Raw genomic sequence first — 18,235 nt, 5'->3', positions numbered from 1 at the left:
TCATTTTATTTAACTACTACTTCCATGTCTTGTTTTACATTACCCTTGTAGCTTTACATATTAATCCAAGTATATTCATCCAGAGAAAATAAATTCCTCACATAGCTCCATGAGAACAAGGAAAATAACACAAACACATTCTTTTTGAGAAAATACTTTTGTTTGGTGTCTAAATGTTTTATGATAGTGACATATGTGTTTTTCAATTGTTTTAATATCTTTGTTTTGTGATAACAGAAACATAAGTGTCAAGTGCTCAAACACATATGCAGAATAGGTTGGTTCACAAATGAATGATGTAAGAAATTGGGTTATGAGTTTAGGGGGTGGAAGAATCACCCAGACAACTACCATAATCCTTCTCAGGGTGAACCACAAAAGGTACTACATTAACCTGTGCATAACCCTCTAGTAGGATGGCACAAAACAGTCAGGTTTAACTTAGAGACAAAGTGTAAAGTTTTTACACAGCGCATAATCAGTAATTAAGTGAACAATCCCAAACCAATTTAGAAAAAAATAAAGTAAATTTTTATAAAATAAAATGATGCTGGAACAAGAAAAATCTAACACCCAGAGACATTAAATGTATTTATATATAAAACCTACTGGTGGTCACCAGGAGGTAGTTATAGTTTTCCATAGGAAGAGTGTCTTTTGCTTTGCTGCTTGATGAATCTTTAAGAAATTATCAAAACTTATACTTAAACTTATACTTCAGTGGGTTAAGCCGCTATGTTGATAGCTTTGGGGTGATCCATTAAGCATGGGCAGAGAAAAATGGGGTTGGTCCCAAAATGTGTTTTCCCCCATGCATTTTCTCATAGGGATTTTGAATACAACTATAGCCAGAACTGCTGGATGGAATTACACCACATTTGGCAGAAAAGCTAGCTCTTGATCCAGAAAGCTTGCTTTTTGTTATTTGGTGTAATTCTGTTCAGTAGATTTGGAGAAATTACAGATTAAAAAATACTGATATCTAGGGAGGTGCAGTCAACTTTCCCTGTGCTGATAGATTGGCTGCCAACACTTCAACAAGGCAAACATATTGGGACTCGGCTTGAGCCGAGTCCCACATAAAAAAGTTTTTTTAAAAAGAAAGAAAAGGGGCCAGGGTAGGTTCACCCTGAACTCCTAGCCTTGGCCTAGGGAACCCTTATAGCCACTGCCAGGGCTAAAAATAATGTATTTTTTTACATCTCTGACAAATCCGCAGAGATGCGGATTTTAACAAAATGAAAAAAAAAAAAAAAAAAAAAAGGTTGTTGCCTGTCCTCTTCTTTTATTTGGCCCCTGGGTGAGCCAGGTCATGGGGGCTTTAAAAAAGGAGGGGCCGCAACTCTCCCACTCCTAGGGCTTATATTAGCCTCAGGGACTACCACCTCCCTGGGGAGACTAGCCAAAAATGAGCTAGGGGCCGGACAGCCCCCTATGCCCCGGGGACCACCACCTCCCTGGGGCAAAGTCTTCATTTTATATGGGGAGGCGCACACGGCCTTCCCCACAGCTCAGGGGACTGCCTCCTCTACAGGGTTTAATACTTAGTTTGTGCAGGAAGGGGGGGGTGCCATCGGGACTGCCATCTGCCTGACGATAAATCTTTATTTTATATGAGGGAGGGATTTTATATGTAAGGCCTATATGTAAGGCCTAATGTCATCAGTGATGTCACTGACCAGGGCATGAGTGATGCAATATGTAAAGTCGTAAGCAGTGCATTGTGAGGGCGTAAGTTAGAGTTATCTTATGTAACTATAACTGCTGAATTTCGCAGGTTTTGTATGAGTGAAATGTGAGCCTAGCTATAACATCCCTGTAACCTTTGGCTTTTCAGTGTAAAAAGGTCATTGGATTGTGCTAGACCGGAAGAAAGTCACAAGTTCAGGCTGACTGCAATGGAGATTGGGCTGGGGCCAGGTGAGTCCAGCTGAAAAACGTACCTTCTCAAATTCCAGCGCTAAAAGTTCTCATTGCAGTGGAGGAGGCTTTGAGGAGCTGGGAGAATGCAGCAGATTTGACAGTTTAAGACTACACTACAGGCTACTGTGACAGACCTAAGGCATGATTTAAAAAGGCTACTTTAGTGGGTGGCACAATGAGTACTGCAGACCCACTAGCAACAATTAACTTACAGGCCCTGGGAACATGTGGTATAGTGTATTAGGAACATACAAGTAAATTAAATGTCCTAATTAGGTAGACGCCAGTTGTATCATGTTTAGGGAAAGAGCACAAACATTTTTCCACTGGGAAACAGTTCAGAGTTCTAATGCCATCAAAAAACAGTTCAGCAACAAAAACCTAATTTCAGGGGGAAACGCTATAAATAAATAAATAAAAAAGGCAGGTCCAACAACTGCTCTTACAATTAAAGTGGTCATAGGCAAACAGCTAGCATGCACATTCTTGTTGTTTAACTGATTTAGGCAAAAGTGGAGAGTATAAATTCAAAAGCACTATTTTGCATCTTGTTTTACAGCATTTGCTACCTACCGTTATTTTTGGCAAACAACTGAACTTCCTCCAAGGAGCTGAGCTGCTTCTGAGGACAACTGGACACGCACAAAGCTGTGGAATTTATTTTAAGATTGCGGATTTCCATACTGCACGAGTTTAAGAAAAAAACATGTCTAAAATGGAAGACAAAATATATACAAAAATGAAATGTGTTCTATTGCTGCTTCAACAATTAACAAGAATACTCAGTGGTAAAATGGGAAACTAATCAACAAAAGTTATTTTAAACTTGGAGCGAGCAACATAGCTAAACCTTTGAATCTGGGACCAACTTCATATAATTTGTTTTCCCACGTAAGTGTAAGACATCAAGCTGAAGCAATTAGCATTCCCAGCTGAGCAGCGAGTAAAACAGGAAAAAGGGGCTGCTCCACATCCAGGAACTGGACATTCTCTGTGTCAGGAACGAAACACAGGCTCTACAGCGCAGAGGGGCCCCAACCCTTTAAGTGGCCCCAAATCCTTCAAGAGACCCCCACTCAGCAATGAATATCTGTGAGATATTGGGTACTAGAGCGCCTCTCACCACATTCTGCACTTTTTGTACCTCACCATTTCGTGTTACACCATTGCTCTGTGGTTCTGGAAGTCCCACCCCCCTTAAGATGGAGTATCCAGAAGTGGGGAACAACAGTGTGTTGTGCTTGAATGGTGACCTGAACAAGGCCAAGGTTGGAAGTGGGAACATTCCCCCACTGTCGCGCAGTGCTACTACACCTCTGGGTAAAGTTTTTAAAATATTTTCATGAAATTGCAAGTCAACCAACTTAACAAACAACTTTGCCTATCCCTACGGAAAACAATTTCTCTGGATTCAAAGTGCCATCGTTTAGGGCTGGGGCCATCAATGCTTCTGGAAGGATATCTCAAAGTCAGAATTTCAGGATGGCCAGGGACTTCATAAATCAGATAAACAGATGAATAAGATGGACATCCAACCTCACTGCCACACACATTCTTAGCATGGCTGCATTAGAGAATTACATTTGGACCGCTTTTAATGGAAAGCTGGAGTGTACCCTTAAAATGGTTTTAGGATGAACATCACTATGAAAGACCTTCAGCATTACAATCTAAAACTGTTAGAGATCTGAAAATATTCTGTGAATGGAAGGAAGGTGACTAAAGACTATATGAGTATTACTTGTCATGCAGGGAGGGAAGTTTATCCGTAGCAGGTTATTTTTTATTCAAAATGTATTTGAATATAAGCCACAAGATTGGCCAAATTGCTAAATGAAATGGAAAAGCATGGGGTGAAGCAAGACAAGCCAAAGTGGCATCTGTGATGCAGACAATGGTGAGGGTGAAACACTTACAATGCTAAGGTTTCATTTGAATGGATGTATTTAAGGCAAAGAGATTGAACTCATGAGAGGACAGTTGCTTCTTGGCTTTTAGGGTCTTGCTTGACAGCGCAGCTGTCAGCAGACAATTATGTGAGCATCACTAAAGAGGGGCATTGACTCCACCCACATGTTGGGAGCCAGGAGTGCATGTTTTGATTGGGGAGAAGTTATGTGCTTCAATAAAAAGTGTTAGCCCTCAATGCAGCTCTAATCATCTTGTTTATTTATCCAGCTGACTATGCTTGAACTTGAAGAAGCACCCACATGACATTGGAATGCTATTAAACTGTCTTCGATAACTAGATAATTTATGTTGTTTTTCTCTGGCAGCGGCACAGATGGGAGTAAGGCAGTCATTAGCCTACATGGATTTTTAGGTCTGACTTGACAGTGCAACTGTCACCTGGTCTTTAAAACGACACCAATATTATTCTACAGTTCTTTGCTTTCACACAAATAAATATCTATCCCCAAGCTATTTACTTGTAATGCAGCACATTACCATACAACATTCCCCTAAAGCGAGACCTATTGGCATTGCCAATGCTTGTTCATGTTGTTGCCATTTCTACTGCAGAAAGCATGAATTCCACAAGGAATGGCCAATTTCTTGAGCACTGCAATCTACAGGGTATTAATGGCCTCTGTAATGAGGAAATCCAAGACTCCCTTTTTTAACATGATTCCAGTGCTGTCGCATTCACCAAATAAAAAGTGAAAATGACAAGTCATAGAGATTAAGAAATTGAATTCTCAAAATTACATTGAGTCATGGTAATATTTATTTACAGTGCTAATAACAGTAGATGTTACTATATATATATATATATATATATATATATATATATATATATATATAAAGACGGATCCCGGCAAATCCTGGCTGCACCCCCCACCACGGTCAGTGCTAGTCGCGGGTGCGGGCCCCACTGTAAATATCCAAAGTCAGAGTCACACTTCCAGGCACAGAATCTTGCACTCCAGAGTCGGGTTCATGGTGATTTAATGGCAACACGTTTCGATCTACACGAGATCTTCCTCACGGCCTAATACAAACAAAGTTGTGTACCACTCCCCCTATAAAGTGCCTACAACCACATGACAGAAATAAAGTAAAGACTCTTTGTTTCCCCAAATGCCATATAGTTTAGAAAACAGACTTGGCAGCAATCTCTTAATGCATGCTGCGTGAGTCAAAAAACATATTGTATGAATTTCACCATTAAACACAAACATAATTTCCAGATATTAGATTTAGGATCCAATATCCAATCCAAGTGAATCAGTAGTAATTCATATCAGATTAGCAATTAAGGTCTAGTGGCCAATCATAATTGTAATCCAGACATGTTGCTCCTCCCACCAGCCCATAAAAATACAAGCATAACTTGGGGCAAAGCAACTGCCCATCGCAGTCCCGACTAGCTGCTTGTGCCAGGATTCATTAAACAGGAAAAAAAATATTCTCGGGAGAGAACCTCAACATGTCTAACAACATCATGGAATGACCATTTAAATTAATGGGTTAAACCCAAATAGGCGGTGCACCACCAGACAAGCAAACCATTGGATACAGTAAAAAGAGAATCCAGTACTCCAGTAGTAAAGATGAAATAAATCTTCCTTTTAATTCTTTTCAAGCCCAATATTTAGTATTCGCACAGTTCTGTAAATGTGTCATATGGTACAGAAAATAGACAGTCAACGCGTTTCGCCCACCAAAGGGGCTTCTTCAGGGCACAATGGTATCCAGTCGGTCACAATAATCGAAAATGCAGCAAGAAATAAAATGCCGAAAAGCTGGCAGGTGTGTAATTCGGGCTAAATTCGTAGTAAGTAACGCAGTCAGAGCAACAGTTGTAGTAATTGTGGGGCCGGCGGAAGTGATCCTTCACGCATTGGGACCGGCGTTCCACTGTGCCCTGAAGAAGCCCCTTTGGTGGGCGAAACGCGTTGGCTGTCTATTTTCTGTACCATATGCCACATTTACAGAACTGTGCGAATACCAAATATTGGACTTGAAAAGAATTAAAAGGAAGATTTATTTCATCTTTACTACTGGAGTACTGGACTATCTTTTTACTCTATTTGGGTTTATCTTATTGGGGCTAGTCCAGCCTCTGAGGCTCTCTATGCAGCAGGGGCATGGGTGGAGTTGCACGCCTGTTGATACTAGAAATAATTATCTTTGCACTCAGCATTGTGGATAATTAGGCACTCATAGGGATTAGTGCGTTACCTACGAGCGTGCTGCATGTTGTTTTTCTGTTTGTTTTTATAAATTAGTGGGTCTTTGATCTAAAAAAATGCCTACAAGCTTGTGTAGAAAGCTGGCCAGGTGCGGGGTGTACAACTATAGTGCTGGCACCTTATACCAGGTCCAGGCAACCCCTATTAGTGAACGAAGACAGTGTCTAGGAAGCCAGGGAGCTCTAGAGGTAGCTGTGGATGAGCAGACAAGACTTATCTAGGAGGAGTGCAAAGCACTTACAATATCACAGCAGTCACACAGCAGCTTATTTCACCTGAAAGGAACCACACAGTGTTGCAAAAATAAAGGAACTTTATTATGGTAACACTGAACTAAATTACTTAGTTTAGGTAAGTGCACACTATATATATATATATATATATATATATATATATATATATATATATATATATATATATATATATATAAATATATACAATTAGGGATTCACATAGGAACCAACAAGCATTGGCAAGAACTGTAGAAAATAGCTAAGGCCCTAGGAAAGGGCCAAACCATATACTAAAATAGTGGAATGCGAAGCAGCTTATTACACCTGAAAGGAACCACACAGTGTTGCAAAAATAAAGGAACTTTATTATGGTAACACTGAACTAAATTACTTAGTTTAGGTAAGTGCACACTATATATATATATATATATATATATATATATATATATATATATATATATATATATATAAATATAATTAGGGATTCACATAGGAACCAACAAGCATTGGCAAGAACTGTAGAAAATAGCTAAGGCCCTAGGAGAGGGCCAAACCATATACTAAAATAGTGGAATGCAAAGTGAAGTCCCCCACCCAAGGATATGGAGTACTTAGGTGGGAGCTGGGCAAACTCATGACCCTAAGAGGTGAGTACCTTAGTGACCCCCAGCGACCAGTAGAGCAGAAGTAAGTACGTGGTCTTACAGAGCACTAACAATAGAACTTAGAAAATGGATTGTGCAAGAACAGGACCAGACCAGAGAAACCCAGAGGTGGATTCTGGAAGAAGATGACCTGCAAAAGAAGGGGAGAGAGTCTAGTCCACGATGGAGTGTCCAGTTGGGGCAGGATCCACTGCCCACCCTTCTGTGGATGAAGATTTGGGTCGACATGCAAAAGGAGAAGATCAGCTGTGGAGCCCCAGAGTTGCAGAGAAGTCCTTAGAGCTTTGCTGATGATGTCCCATGTTTGTCGCCACGTCGTAGTGGTTAGGAGAACCATCAACAAGCCTTGGCAAATGCAAGAGGAGGCAAAAGAAGAGTTGCAAGGCTGAAGAGGACCAGCAAGGTCTGGGGGACTCGACTCTTGAAGGGGAGCCCAGGCTGACCCTCAGCAGTTCAGAGAGTCAGCAGAAGCAGTCGTAGCCCCCACAGACAACCCACTTGGAGCAGGCACAGTAAGTTGTAGTGAGGCCCAATCAGCACACCTGGAGAGGAGTCATATGTCGCTGGAGCAGCAGAGAGACTGTCCTTGCAAGGATAAAGTGCTGGAGGCTGGGGCTACTCAGAGCCTGAAGATCCCTTGGAGCAGGAGACAACAAGCCTTGGTTGCTGCAAAGGTCGCAGTACACAGAGGTACTGTCCTGCAAGGAGAGGCAAGGGCTCACCATCTCCCAAGATCGAGAGCGGGCAGAGAGGACCAAGGGTACAAGTCCAGAACACCATCTGTGATGCAGGATCCACACAGTTCCAGAGGAGAGCAGATCCACGCAGCTGGATGTTGCGGCTGTAGGTGCCTACAGATGCAGGGGAGTGACTCCTTCACTCCAAGGAAGACTCCTTCTTACTTCTTGGTGCAGCTGAAGTCTTCCTGACCCCAGAGGACACATAGCGAGGGAATTGTTGCAGTTGCTGGAAGGACATGGGGAAACAATGTTGCAAGGCGAGGTCGTCTTGAGAGTTGCAGTCTTGTCGGTTCCTGAAGTGTTCAGTTGCAGTTCTGGTGGCCAGGAGCAGAAATAGACAATGGAGAGGAGTCCTGGTAGAGTCTTGCAGGCTGAATCTGGTGACCCACCTGCAAGGGAGACCCTAAATAGCCCTAAAAAGAGGTCTGGCCCCTTTGCACGGTGAACACCTATGAGGTCACCTGCTTGACCTGGCCACTCAGATGCTCCAAGGGGCCTCTGCACATCTTAGTTTCAAGATGGCAAAATCGAGTGGCCACCTGGAGGAGCTCTGGGCACCAACCCTGGGGTGATGATGTACAGGGGAGTGGTCACTTCCCTTTCCTTTGTCCAGTTTCACTCCAGAGCAGAGACCTGGGGTCCCTCGGCTGGTGTAAACAGGTTAATGCAAGGAGGGCACCAAATGTGCCCTTCAATGCAAACCGGTGGTTTGGGGAGGCTACTCCTCCCTAACCTTGTAACACCTATTTCCAAGGGAGAGGGTGTTGCCTCCCCTCTCCCTCAGGAAATCCTATGTTCTGTTTCCCCTGCCTGAGCTGGTTTAGCAGCAGGAGAGCAGAAACCTGTTTGATGGGCTGCAGCAGCGTGGGCTGCCCACAAAACCCTGGAATACTTGTAGAAGCAATACTGGGGGGTCCTTTAAGGAGCCCCCACAATGCATGGAATCATGCAACCCATACTGGTAACATTATTGAGGTATGATCTCGACATGTTTGATACCAAACATGCACAGGTTCAGAGTTACCATTATGTAGCTGTACCTGTGGCCATTACATGGGTAAAATGGCTTTCCCCCACTTACAAAGTCCAGTGCATTGGAAGTGGAGTTCGTAGGGACATTTCTGCTCATGCAGGGGTGCCCTCTCACACAGGGACCTGCACCCTGCCCTTTGGGCTGGAAGGGTCTACCACAGGGGTAACTTACAGTAACCTGGTATAGTGACCTGTAGTGAAAGGGTACATGCACCTTTTCACACAGGCTGCAATTGAAGACCTGCAGACACCTTTTGCATGGGCTCCCATGAGTGGCATAAGACATGCTGCAGCCCATGGGGGACCCCTGGCCTCCCAATGCCCTGGGTACCTAAGTCACATATACTAGGGACTTGTAATGGGACACCAGTATCCCAATTGTTGAGTGCACAAAGGTCCAAGGTAATCAAATTTGAAGGGAGAGAGCACAATCACTGGGGTCCTGGTTAGCAGGATCCCTGTGAAAACAGTCTAGGCACACTGATAAGAGGCAAAAAGTGGGGGTAATCATGCCAAAAAGAGGGTACTTTCCTACACAGCCCTCCCTCCCCAAACGAAGGACAATGAGACAAATTTTGCCCAGTTGAGTCTTCATTGTCTGAGTGGAAATATCTGGAGAGTACATCTGCATTGGAGTGGTTACTCCCAGGTCTATGTTGCACTTTATAGTCTATTTCCTGGACCCCCTCAACAATGTGAGATTTCTGTCTTTCATTTGCTTAAGCCATATAAGGGGCTTGTGGTCTGTCTGAACAAGGAAGTGAGTGCCAAACAAGTATGGCCTCGGCATCTTCTAGACCACAACAAAGGTCTCCCTCTCAATGGCTGTACAACGCTTTTCCCGGGGGCTCAAGCTTCTGCTTATAAAAGCTACAAGTTGAATCTGGCCCTCATTATTTAGTTGAGAGTGTACTTCCCCTATCCCTACCTCAGATGCATCGGTTTGTACAATGAACTGCTTGGAGTAATCAGGGCTTCTTAAAATGTAAGCAGAGCACTTGGCCTGTTTCAGGTCATCAAAAGCTTTGTGGCAGCTAGTTATCCATAAAACATTCTTGGGCATCCTTTTTGATGTGAGATGATTTAAGGGGGGTTCAATGGAGCCATAATTCTTAATGAACCTCCTACAGTATCCCGTGAGCACAGGAAGGCTTTGACTTGGGTCTGAATAGTAGGGGCAAACCAATCCAAGGTTGTCTGGATTTTGCCCTGGAGTGGCTGAATCTGGCCACCACCTAGGAGGCGGCCCAGATACACAACTTTACCATGCCTTACCTGGCATTTTGATGCCTTGATAGTGCGGTCTGCTTTTTGTACAGCCTCCGGTACATTTCCAAGGTGGACCAGGTGATCCTCCCAGGTGGAACTAAAGACAGCTATCTCATCAAGATAAACTGCACTGAAGCTTTCTGGGCCTTGGAAAACTTTGTTCACCAACCTCTGAAATGTTGCAGGGGCATTCTTCAACCCAAACGGCATCACTGTGAAGTGATAATGCCCACTAGGTGTTGAGAATGCTGTTTTGGGTTTGGCTTCCTCTGATAACTTGATCTGCCAGTATCCAGCAGTCAAATCAAAGGTTCTAAGAGACTTCCTTCTGTTGGTCAGTGAGGCAGTCAGCAAGAATAACGCCCTCTACTGACCAATCTACTGTGTTGTGGGAGAAGAGGTCAGGGAGAGGGTCACTCTCTTCTTCCTCACCTACATCAGTGGCCATGCGTAGAGTCATGTCAGCCCTGTCATAGCAAGGCTTGAGGTGATTCACATGAAGCACTCTGTGGGGGCTTCTGGGAGTGCCCAGGTCAACCAGATAGGTGACCTCACCTTTTCTCTCCACAATAGTGTGGGGGCCACTCCACTTATCTTGGAGTGCCCGGGAAGTACAGGCTCCAGGACACACCCTTTCTGTCTTGGCTGGTAAACAGTCAGTACAGCCTTCTGGCCATGCCACTGCTTCTGCAGTTCTTGGCTGGCCTGAAGATTTTTAGATGCCCTCTTCATGTATTTAGCCATTCTTGATCTTAGGCCTAATACCTAATCCACTGTGTCCTGTTTGGGAGGCTTTAGAGGTTGCTCCTAGCCTTCCTTCACAAGGAGAAGTGGACCGCTAACAGGATGTCCAAACAAGCGCTCAAAGGGGCTGTAGCCTACTCCATTTTGAGGAACGTCCCTATAGGTGAAGAGGAGGCAAGGCAATAGGACATCACACCTCCTTCTGAGTTTTTCTTTGAGTCCCATGATCATGCCTTTGAGGGTTTTGTTGAATCCTTCAACTAATCCATTTGTTTAATGGTAATAAGGGGTGGTGAATTTCTACGTTACACCACACTACTTCCACTTGGCTTTATGGTATGGAGACATGACATTTTTACCCACCCTAGAAAAGATTCCCAGGAGAGCTTTGGACACTGCAGGGTCTGTAGTTGTCCTAAGAGGAATTGCCTCTGGGTGCCTGGTGGCATGGACCACCACCACTAGTATAAATCTGTTCCCAGATGCAGTTGGAGGGCCCAGGGGCCCTACCCCTCAAAGGGTACCCAACCACTTGTAGTGGAATTAATGGGGTATTTGGAGTGCCCCCTGCCTTGCCACTGGCTTGAAAGGTCACGCAGGAGCAACAAAACTCCTTTGTGTCTTCAGACATGTAGGGCCAGTGAAAGTGAGGGACATGTCTGTCCCAAGTTTTGCTTTGCTCCAGTGGCCTGCAAGGGGGATGTCATGGGCTAAAGTTAACAAGAACTCCCTCAACTTCTGAGGGAGGACCAACCTCCTGGTGGCACCAGGTTTGGGGTCCTTTGCCTCAGAATAAAGGAGGCTGCTGTCCCAGTAGAACCTATGGGTCCCAATGACATCCCCCACTCCCTGAGCTGCAGCTTGCTGCCTCAGACTTTTCAGAGTAGGACACGTCCTGTGCTCTAGACTAAGTTCTTCCCTAGTTGGCCCCCCTGCACCTAAAAGCTCAGCTGTGTCAGCCTTAAGCTCCTCTGGTGTGGCTTGCAACCAAGAAGTAGGTTCCTCTCCCTCACAAGTGGAATCCTGCGTGGAAGTCTGAGCAGGGGGCAACTTTTTATCCTGCCTGCCTCTCTTTTTAGGAGCTTCCTGGGCTATTGTTCCAAGCTCCAGTGCTCCTGGCTCCCTTTGCATTTTAGCCTGTTCTCAAGTGAAAGCAAAGATATGCTGAGGGATGCACAGAATGGATGCATGGGCCTCCAACTCGAAGTCTCCAAGTCATTACCTAACAGACACTCTACAGGTAGATCAGTGGATACTACAACTTTCTTTGGGCCAGGAACCCCCCAGCTAAAGTCAACAACTGCCATGGGGTGGCACTGAGTGTTATTATGTGCATCAGTCACTTGGTATGTGTGACCATGTAGGTGTTGTTCAGGTGCCACCAATTTCTCAGTCATCATTGTGACTCTGCACCTGTAGGCCTCATCCCCAAAACAATTGATTAAAGAAATATGCCTGCATTTATCCATATTAAGGGGACTAGCAGCTAGGGTGGCAAGGTCAATGCCACCCTCAGAGACCACAACTGCCTCAGTGGTCTCCCTGACTAGCCCAGACCCCACTACACTCTCCAAGGTGAGCCCAGCTACACTTTTGGACTGACTGTTGCTATCACTATTGTTGCTCCTGCCAGGGGCACTAGGGGTAGAAGTGGTAGTAATAATGGTAGCAGGCTTGGTGCTCTTTTTAGGACAGGTGCTGTCACCTGCCCTATGGCCTTTCTGTCTACAAATGTAGCAACAAGGTTTCTTGTGGGAAGAGGAAGAGGACTTAGACCCACCTCCAAAAGAGTGTTGTAGGCCTGCTGAAGACTCATTTTCTTTATGTTTGTCCCACCCTTGTCCTGATTCTTTGCAGAATCCTTCTTCTTGTGGTTACCCCCAGTGGGAGCTTTCCTACTGACCCTGGTGCAAACCCACTTGTCTGCCTTCTTTCCCAATTTTTGGGGAGATGTCAGATCTGACTCCACCAGGTACTGAAGCAGCTGATCAGAAATGCAATTATTAAGAATGTGCTCTCTCAAAATAAGATTGTATAAGCCCTGGTAATCATTTAGTTTGGTTCCATGCAACCAGCCTTCCAGAGCCTTTACAGGGCAGTCCACAAAATCTATCCAATCTTGAGAGGACTCCTTTTTAGTCTCCCTGAACTTGATCTTGTATTGTTCTGTGGTTAGCCCCAAGTCTTCTAAGAGTGCATTTTTAATGTCTGATAGTCATCTGCATCTTCTCCCCTGACAGTGAGGAGTTTGTCTCTGCCTTTGTCAGAGAAGGGGAGCCACAAGATTGCTGCCCATTGTCTTTGAGGCACCCTCTGTACTTTACAGGCCCTCTCCAAGGGAGATAACCAGTGATTAGGAAAACCACCATCAAGCCTTGACAAATGCAAGAGGAGGCAAAAAAAAAAGTTGCAAGACTGAAGAGGACCAGCAAGGCCCAGGGGTCTCGTTCCTTGAAGGGAAGTCCGGGCTGACCCTCAGCAGTTGGGAGAGTCAGCAGAAGCAGTCACAGCCACCAGAGGCAACCCACTGGCAGCAGGCATAGTAAGTTGCAGTGAGGCCCAATCAGCGCACCTGCAGAGGAGTCCCACGTCGCTGGAGCAGCAGAAGAGAGACTGCCCTTGCAAGGATGAAGTGCTGGGTGCCGGGCTACTCTGAGCTTGAAGATCCCTTGGAGGAGGAGACAATAACCCTTGGTTGCTGCAAGCGTCACAGTGCACAGGGGTACTGTCCTGCAAGGAGAGGCAAGGGCTTACCATCTCCAAAGATGGACAACAAGCAGAGAGGACCACAGGGACCACTTCAGACCACCACCTGTTATGCCAGATCCACGCAGTTCCAGAGGAGAGGAGCTCCATGCAGCTGGACGTCGTTGCTGTAGGTGCCTGCAGATGCAGGGGTGTGACTCCTTCACTCCAAGGGAGATTCCTTCTTACTTCTTGGTGCAGCTGAAGTTTTGCTTACCCCAGAGGATGCACAGCCAGGGAAATGTTGCAGTTGCTGGAAGGAGCTGGGGAAACAATGTTGCAAGACGAGGTCGTCTCCGGAGTTGCAGTCTTGTCAGTTCCCGAAGTGACCCGTTGTGGTTCCGATGGCCAGGAACAGAGGTAGACGATGCAGGGGAGTCCTGGTGGAGTCTTGCACGCCGAATCTGGGGCCCCACCAGCAAGGGAGTCCCTAAATAGCCCTAAAAGGGGGTTTGGGCACTTTGCACGGTGACCACCTATCAGAGGGGGTGACTGACATCACCTGCCTGACTTGGCCATTCAGATGCTCCCAGGGGCCTCTGCACATCTTAGTTTCAAGATGGCTGAATCGAGTGGCCACCTGGATGAGCTCTGGGCACCACCCCTGGGGTGGTGATGGACAGGGGAGCGTCCCTGGGCTGGTGCAAACCGGTTTATGCAAGGAGGGCGCCTAATGGTGGCTTGAGGAGGCGGCCCATCCCAAGCCTCCTAACACCTATTGCCACAGGAGGGCAGAAACCTGTCTGAGGGGCTCCAGCATCATGGGCTGCCTGCAAAACCCTGGTAGACTGGTAGGAGCAATACTAGGGGATCCTCTAAGGAGCCCGCAGAGTGCATGGAACCATGCAACCAATACTGGCAACAGTATTAGGGTATGATTCTGACATGTTTGATACCAAACATGCCCAGATTAAGAGTTACCATTATGTAGCTGGACCACAGGTAGTGAGTGACCTGTGGCCAGTACACGGGTAAAATAGCTTTCCAGCACTTACAAAGTCCAGAGCATTGGAACTGGAGTTCATAGGGGCACTTCTGCTTGTGCAGTGGTGCCTTCACACACAGGGACCTGCACCCTGCCCTTTGGACTGTTAGGGTCTACCATAGGAGTGACCTGGTGTAGTGGTGTAGCGCATGCACCTTTTCACGCAGGCTGTAATGGCAGGCCTGCAGACACATTTTGCATGGGCTCCCATGGGGGGCATAATACATGCTGCAACCCATGCAGGACCTCTGGTGTCCCAATGCCCTGGGTACCTAAGTACCATATACTAGGTACTTATAAGGCGACAACAATAGTGCACATAGGTTCAAGGTAATCAAAGTTGGAGGGAGAGAGCACAATCACTGGAGTCCTGGTTAGCAGGATCGCAGTGAAAATAGTCTAGGCACACTGATAGCAGGCAAAAAGTGGGGGTAACCATGCCAAAAAGAGGGTACTCTCCTACAGCTTGGATACCCAAAGAGTGGTCTATGCAGATGTATAATGCGACCACATCAATAGTAACCAATAGATATGTAGACTGCCAGAGTATCTCACCTATCTTGGTGATAAAGTCTGTACTGTCCCTACAGTATGAGGGAAGATTAAGTACATATGGGAGAAAAAAGAAATCAAGATAAATTGAAGTGGGCTCCAAGAGGCTGTTAGCCAAAATTATAGGTCTGGCTGGTGGATTCACTTTATTTTATGTATCTTTGGCAACAAGTAAAAACATAATGCCACTGGTTTCTGAACATAAAGAAATTGAAATTCCTCTGTACCCAAAATACATTTTCCCTTCAATTCACCTAACAAGGTGTGATACCTGGAAGTAGCTTGTTTATAAGCCCCATTGGTAGTAGATTTGTATTTTCCTGATCCTATGAGCTGTCTCTCCGCCGCTCATAAATATTTTTGGACATCCTACAGTACCACGTTGCCCTCCCTTATCAGAGGGCTTGATGACAATGTTGGGGTCCTGTGACAGGGAATTCAAGGCCAACCTTTGTTCTGAGGTTAGGTTCTCTGCATAGTGATTTTTGCTGTTTTCCCAGACCTGCGAAAGGTCTCTAGTTACTACTGTATGAAAGGTGTTTTGTCATGTGGTGTGGTGGGGTTGCATTTGGACTTAAGTTTAAAGGGACTAATGCATGTTCTATTTAACTCAAGGTTCAAGAGCACAACAGACCTCTTTGTGTGGCCCAATTACCTCCCACACTCATGCAACGCAGCCAATCCTCCAATATATCCCAAACACAGGTTTTCAAAGGTATGATCATGAATAGAAGAACTGGGAGGGATAGGACCACGTTTGTTCTCTTGTTGTAAGAAAATCTTCATTAGCTTAAGTTTACGAATGAATAGAAACACGTCTATATGATTCCTGCTATAGTTCATATTGGCTACTGGACAAAAAGTAAAACCCAAATCCTAAAGCGACTGTTCACCCTAAGTCAATTCACACGAGGATAAATTAATAACAGTTAAATGTTCTTCACTCATAATTTGTCTTTGTCTGCTGTGTTGCTCTGTCATGCAGCATAGTGTTTTTTCTTTGTTGCTCTCCTAGGCGTGTTTTCTTCCTCCTCCACTGTCTGAGCCTTTTTCTGGTGGTGCTTTTTTGCGTGGTCCTCAGTTCTGTTGCAAAAAAATGATACTTGTCCATAGTAGTTAGAGGTGGCACATCCTTATTGCTCATTCTGGGCTGTTCATCCAGGTCTGAATAGATTTCTGAGCCTGAGTCAGAGGTAACCAGTTCTTCTTGTCTGAGAGCCCCCAGCTGTTTGTATTCTTTGACAGCACTACTGAACGTTCTCCAGAAGGTGAAAATGTGACCAGATGCATAACCTTGCTTGTCCCTCAAGAATTTGTGCCTTTTATTGCTTGGATTTTCTCCTCATAATTGACCAGTCTCTGTATCATGTGGGTAATAAACTTCTGAATGTTCTCGTGCTGATCAAGAGCTGCCTTTAACTTAGAAAGCTCTTCCCATATTTGCTCTAATTCAATTTTTGCATATTTAGACAAAGGTTCCATTATTTTCTTGCAGGTTGAAGCCACCAATGCTGACCATTCTTCCAAAAATGTAGGATTAGGATTTCTGATAGGGGGTAATGAAGATGCGTAACCACTGTGGCTCCCTCCTCACCTCGATGTAATTATCCAAAGATGTGGTTTCCCACCAGCGGTTAATTTCCCTCCTTAAAAGTCTCTCATATTGAAAAAGTTGTTGCCTGAGGATTTTAGTAGTTTAATTGCTGCAACTCATTGTTTTGTTAGCGTGATGCTAGTAACCATCGACTCGCACCTCTCGACAATCAAACACTGGAGCCAAACCTTTGCCACTTCATAACACATTACACTGGGAACCCACCAGTTTCCAAATCACAGTGGGGAATCGGCCAGTCCTCCTCATTCTAGCCAGCACATGCAAGAGCCAGTGCTCTACCCGCAAATCCCAGGGGGCTACTATAGTGCAGAAAGTCAACAAATGGTGGGGGAAGCTAGGTTGCAATGTATGATACAAAGACAGATCCTGGCAAATTCTGGCTGCATCCACCAAGGTCAGTGCGAGTTGGGGTTGCGGGCCCCGCTATAAATATCTAAAGTCAGTATCACAACTTCCAGACACAGAAACTTGCACTCCAGAGTCTGGTTCACAGTGATTTAATGGCAACACATTTGGATCTACTCTGCAGCAATTTCCTAATGCATGCTGTGTGAGTCAAAAAATATATAGTATGAATTTTACCATTAAACATGGACATAATTTCCAGATAAGCTGGTGACAGTATATAGGATCAAATATCCAATCCAAATGAATCAGTAGTAATTCGTATTACATTAGCAATTAAGGCCTTTATTTTTGTACACTAGATGCTTAAACATTTCTAGGTTTGGCACATGGAACACATTTGCTCTGGTATGATGTTTTCCCAGTACAATTCTGATTGGCCACTAGGCCTTAATTGCTAATGTTGCAGAGTATGTTTTCTAAACTATGTGGTGTTTGGGGAAATTAAGAGTGTAAGAGTGTTTTCTTTATTTCTATCATGTGGTTGTAGGCAATTTTTAAGGGGAGTGGTGCACAACCTTGTTTGTATTAGGCAGTGAGGAAGATCTTGTGTAGATCGAAACGCATTGCCATTAAATCACCATTAACCTGACTCTGGAGTGCGAGTTTCTGTGTCTGGAAGGTGTGGCACTGACTTTGGAGATATACACCCACACATACATCACGATCAAGGGTCAGTGTTTTGATTTTGAATACTAAATAAAGTTGAGAACATTACTACAGTAATGTCCTATACATAGGCAGATCGTTTCACTTCATTGCTTTCTTTGCTTTAGGACACTCTATGGTTTAAAACAGTGGTTCCCAGCCTTTTGACTTCTGTGGACCCCCAATTTATCATTACTGGAACCCGGGGACCCCCACTGAATCATTATTGGAATCCAGGGACCTCCCTCTAAGTCATAACTGAAAGCTGGGGACCTAATCTATTAATATTATTTAAATTTCTAAGCAGAGGTCCCTGGACCACAGGTTGGGAACCATATCATTGTTTCAAAAAAACACATTTATTATCCGGTATTACATTATTATAAGTGTTTGCTGGAAACCAATACAGTTAAATAACTATTCATCAGCACAGCTACTAATCGTGCCTCAATTCTCGGGTGGAATCTTTCCATATTGTGCTGC

At 44.8% G+C, this 18,235-nt stretch overlaps 1 protein-coding gene across 1 annotated transcript in view; it reads right to left on the bottom strand.

The window, feature by feature from the left end:
- Positions 1–18,235, bottom strand: part of SLC44A3 (solute carrier family 44 member 3) — a 556,605-nt gene that overhangs the window by 375,357 nt on the left and 163,013 nt on the right. The window contains exon 4 of the mRNA XM_069231480.1: positions 2,497–2,633. Within this exon, the coding sequence (XP_069087581.1) occupies positions 2,497–2,633 (137 nt within the window). The remainder of the gene's footprint in view (positions 1–2,496; positions 2,634–18,235) is intronic.

This window comes from Pleurodeles waltl, chromosome 4_2, assembly GCF_031143425.1.
Source record: "Pleurodeles waltl isolate 20211129_DDA chromosome 4_2, aPleWal1.hap1.20221129, whole genome shotgun sequence".
In the NCBI taxonomy this organism is placed as follows: Eukaryota; Metazoa; Chordata; class Amphibia; order Caudata; family Salamandridae; genus Pleurodeles; species Pleurodeles waltl.
The sequence above is the reverse complement of the archived record's forward strand: the minus strand, read 5'-3'. Positions and strand labels throughout refer to the sequence as shown.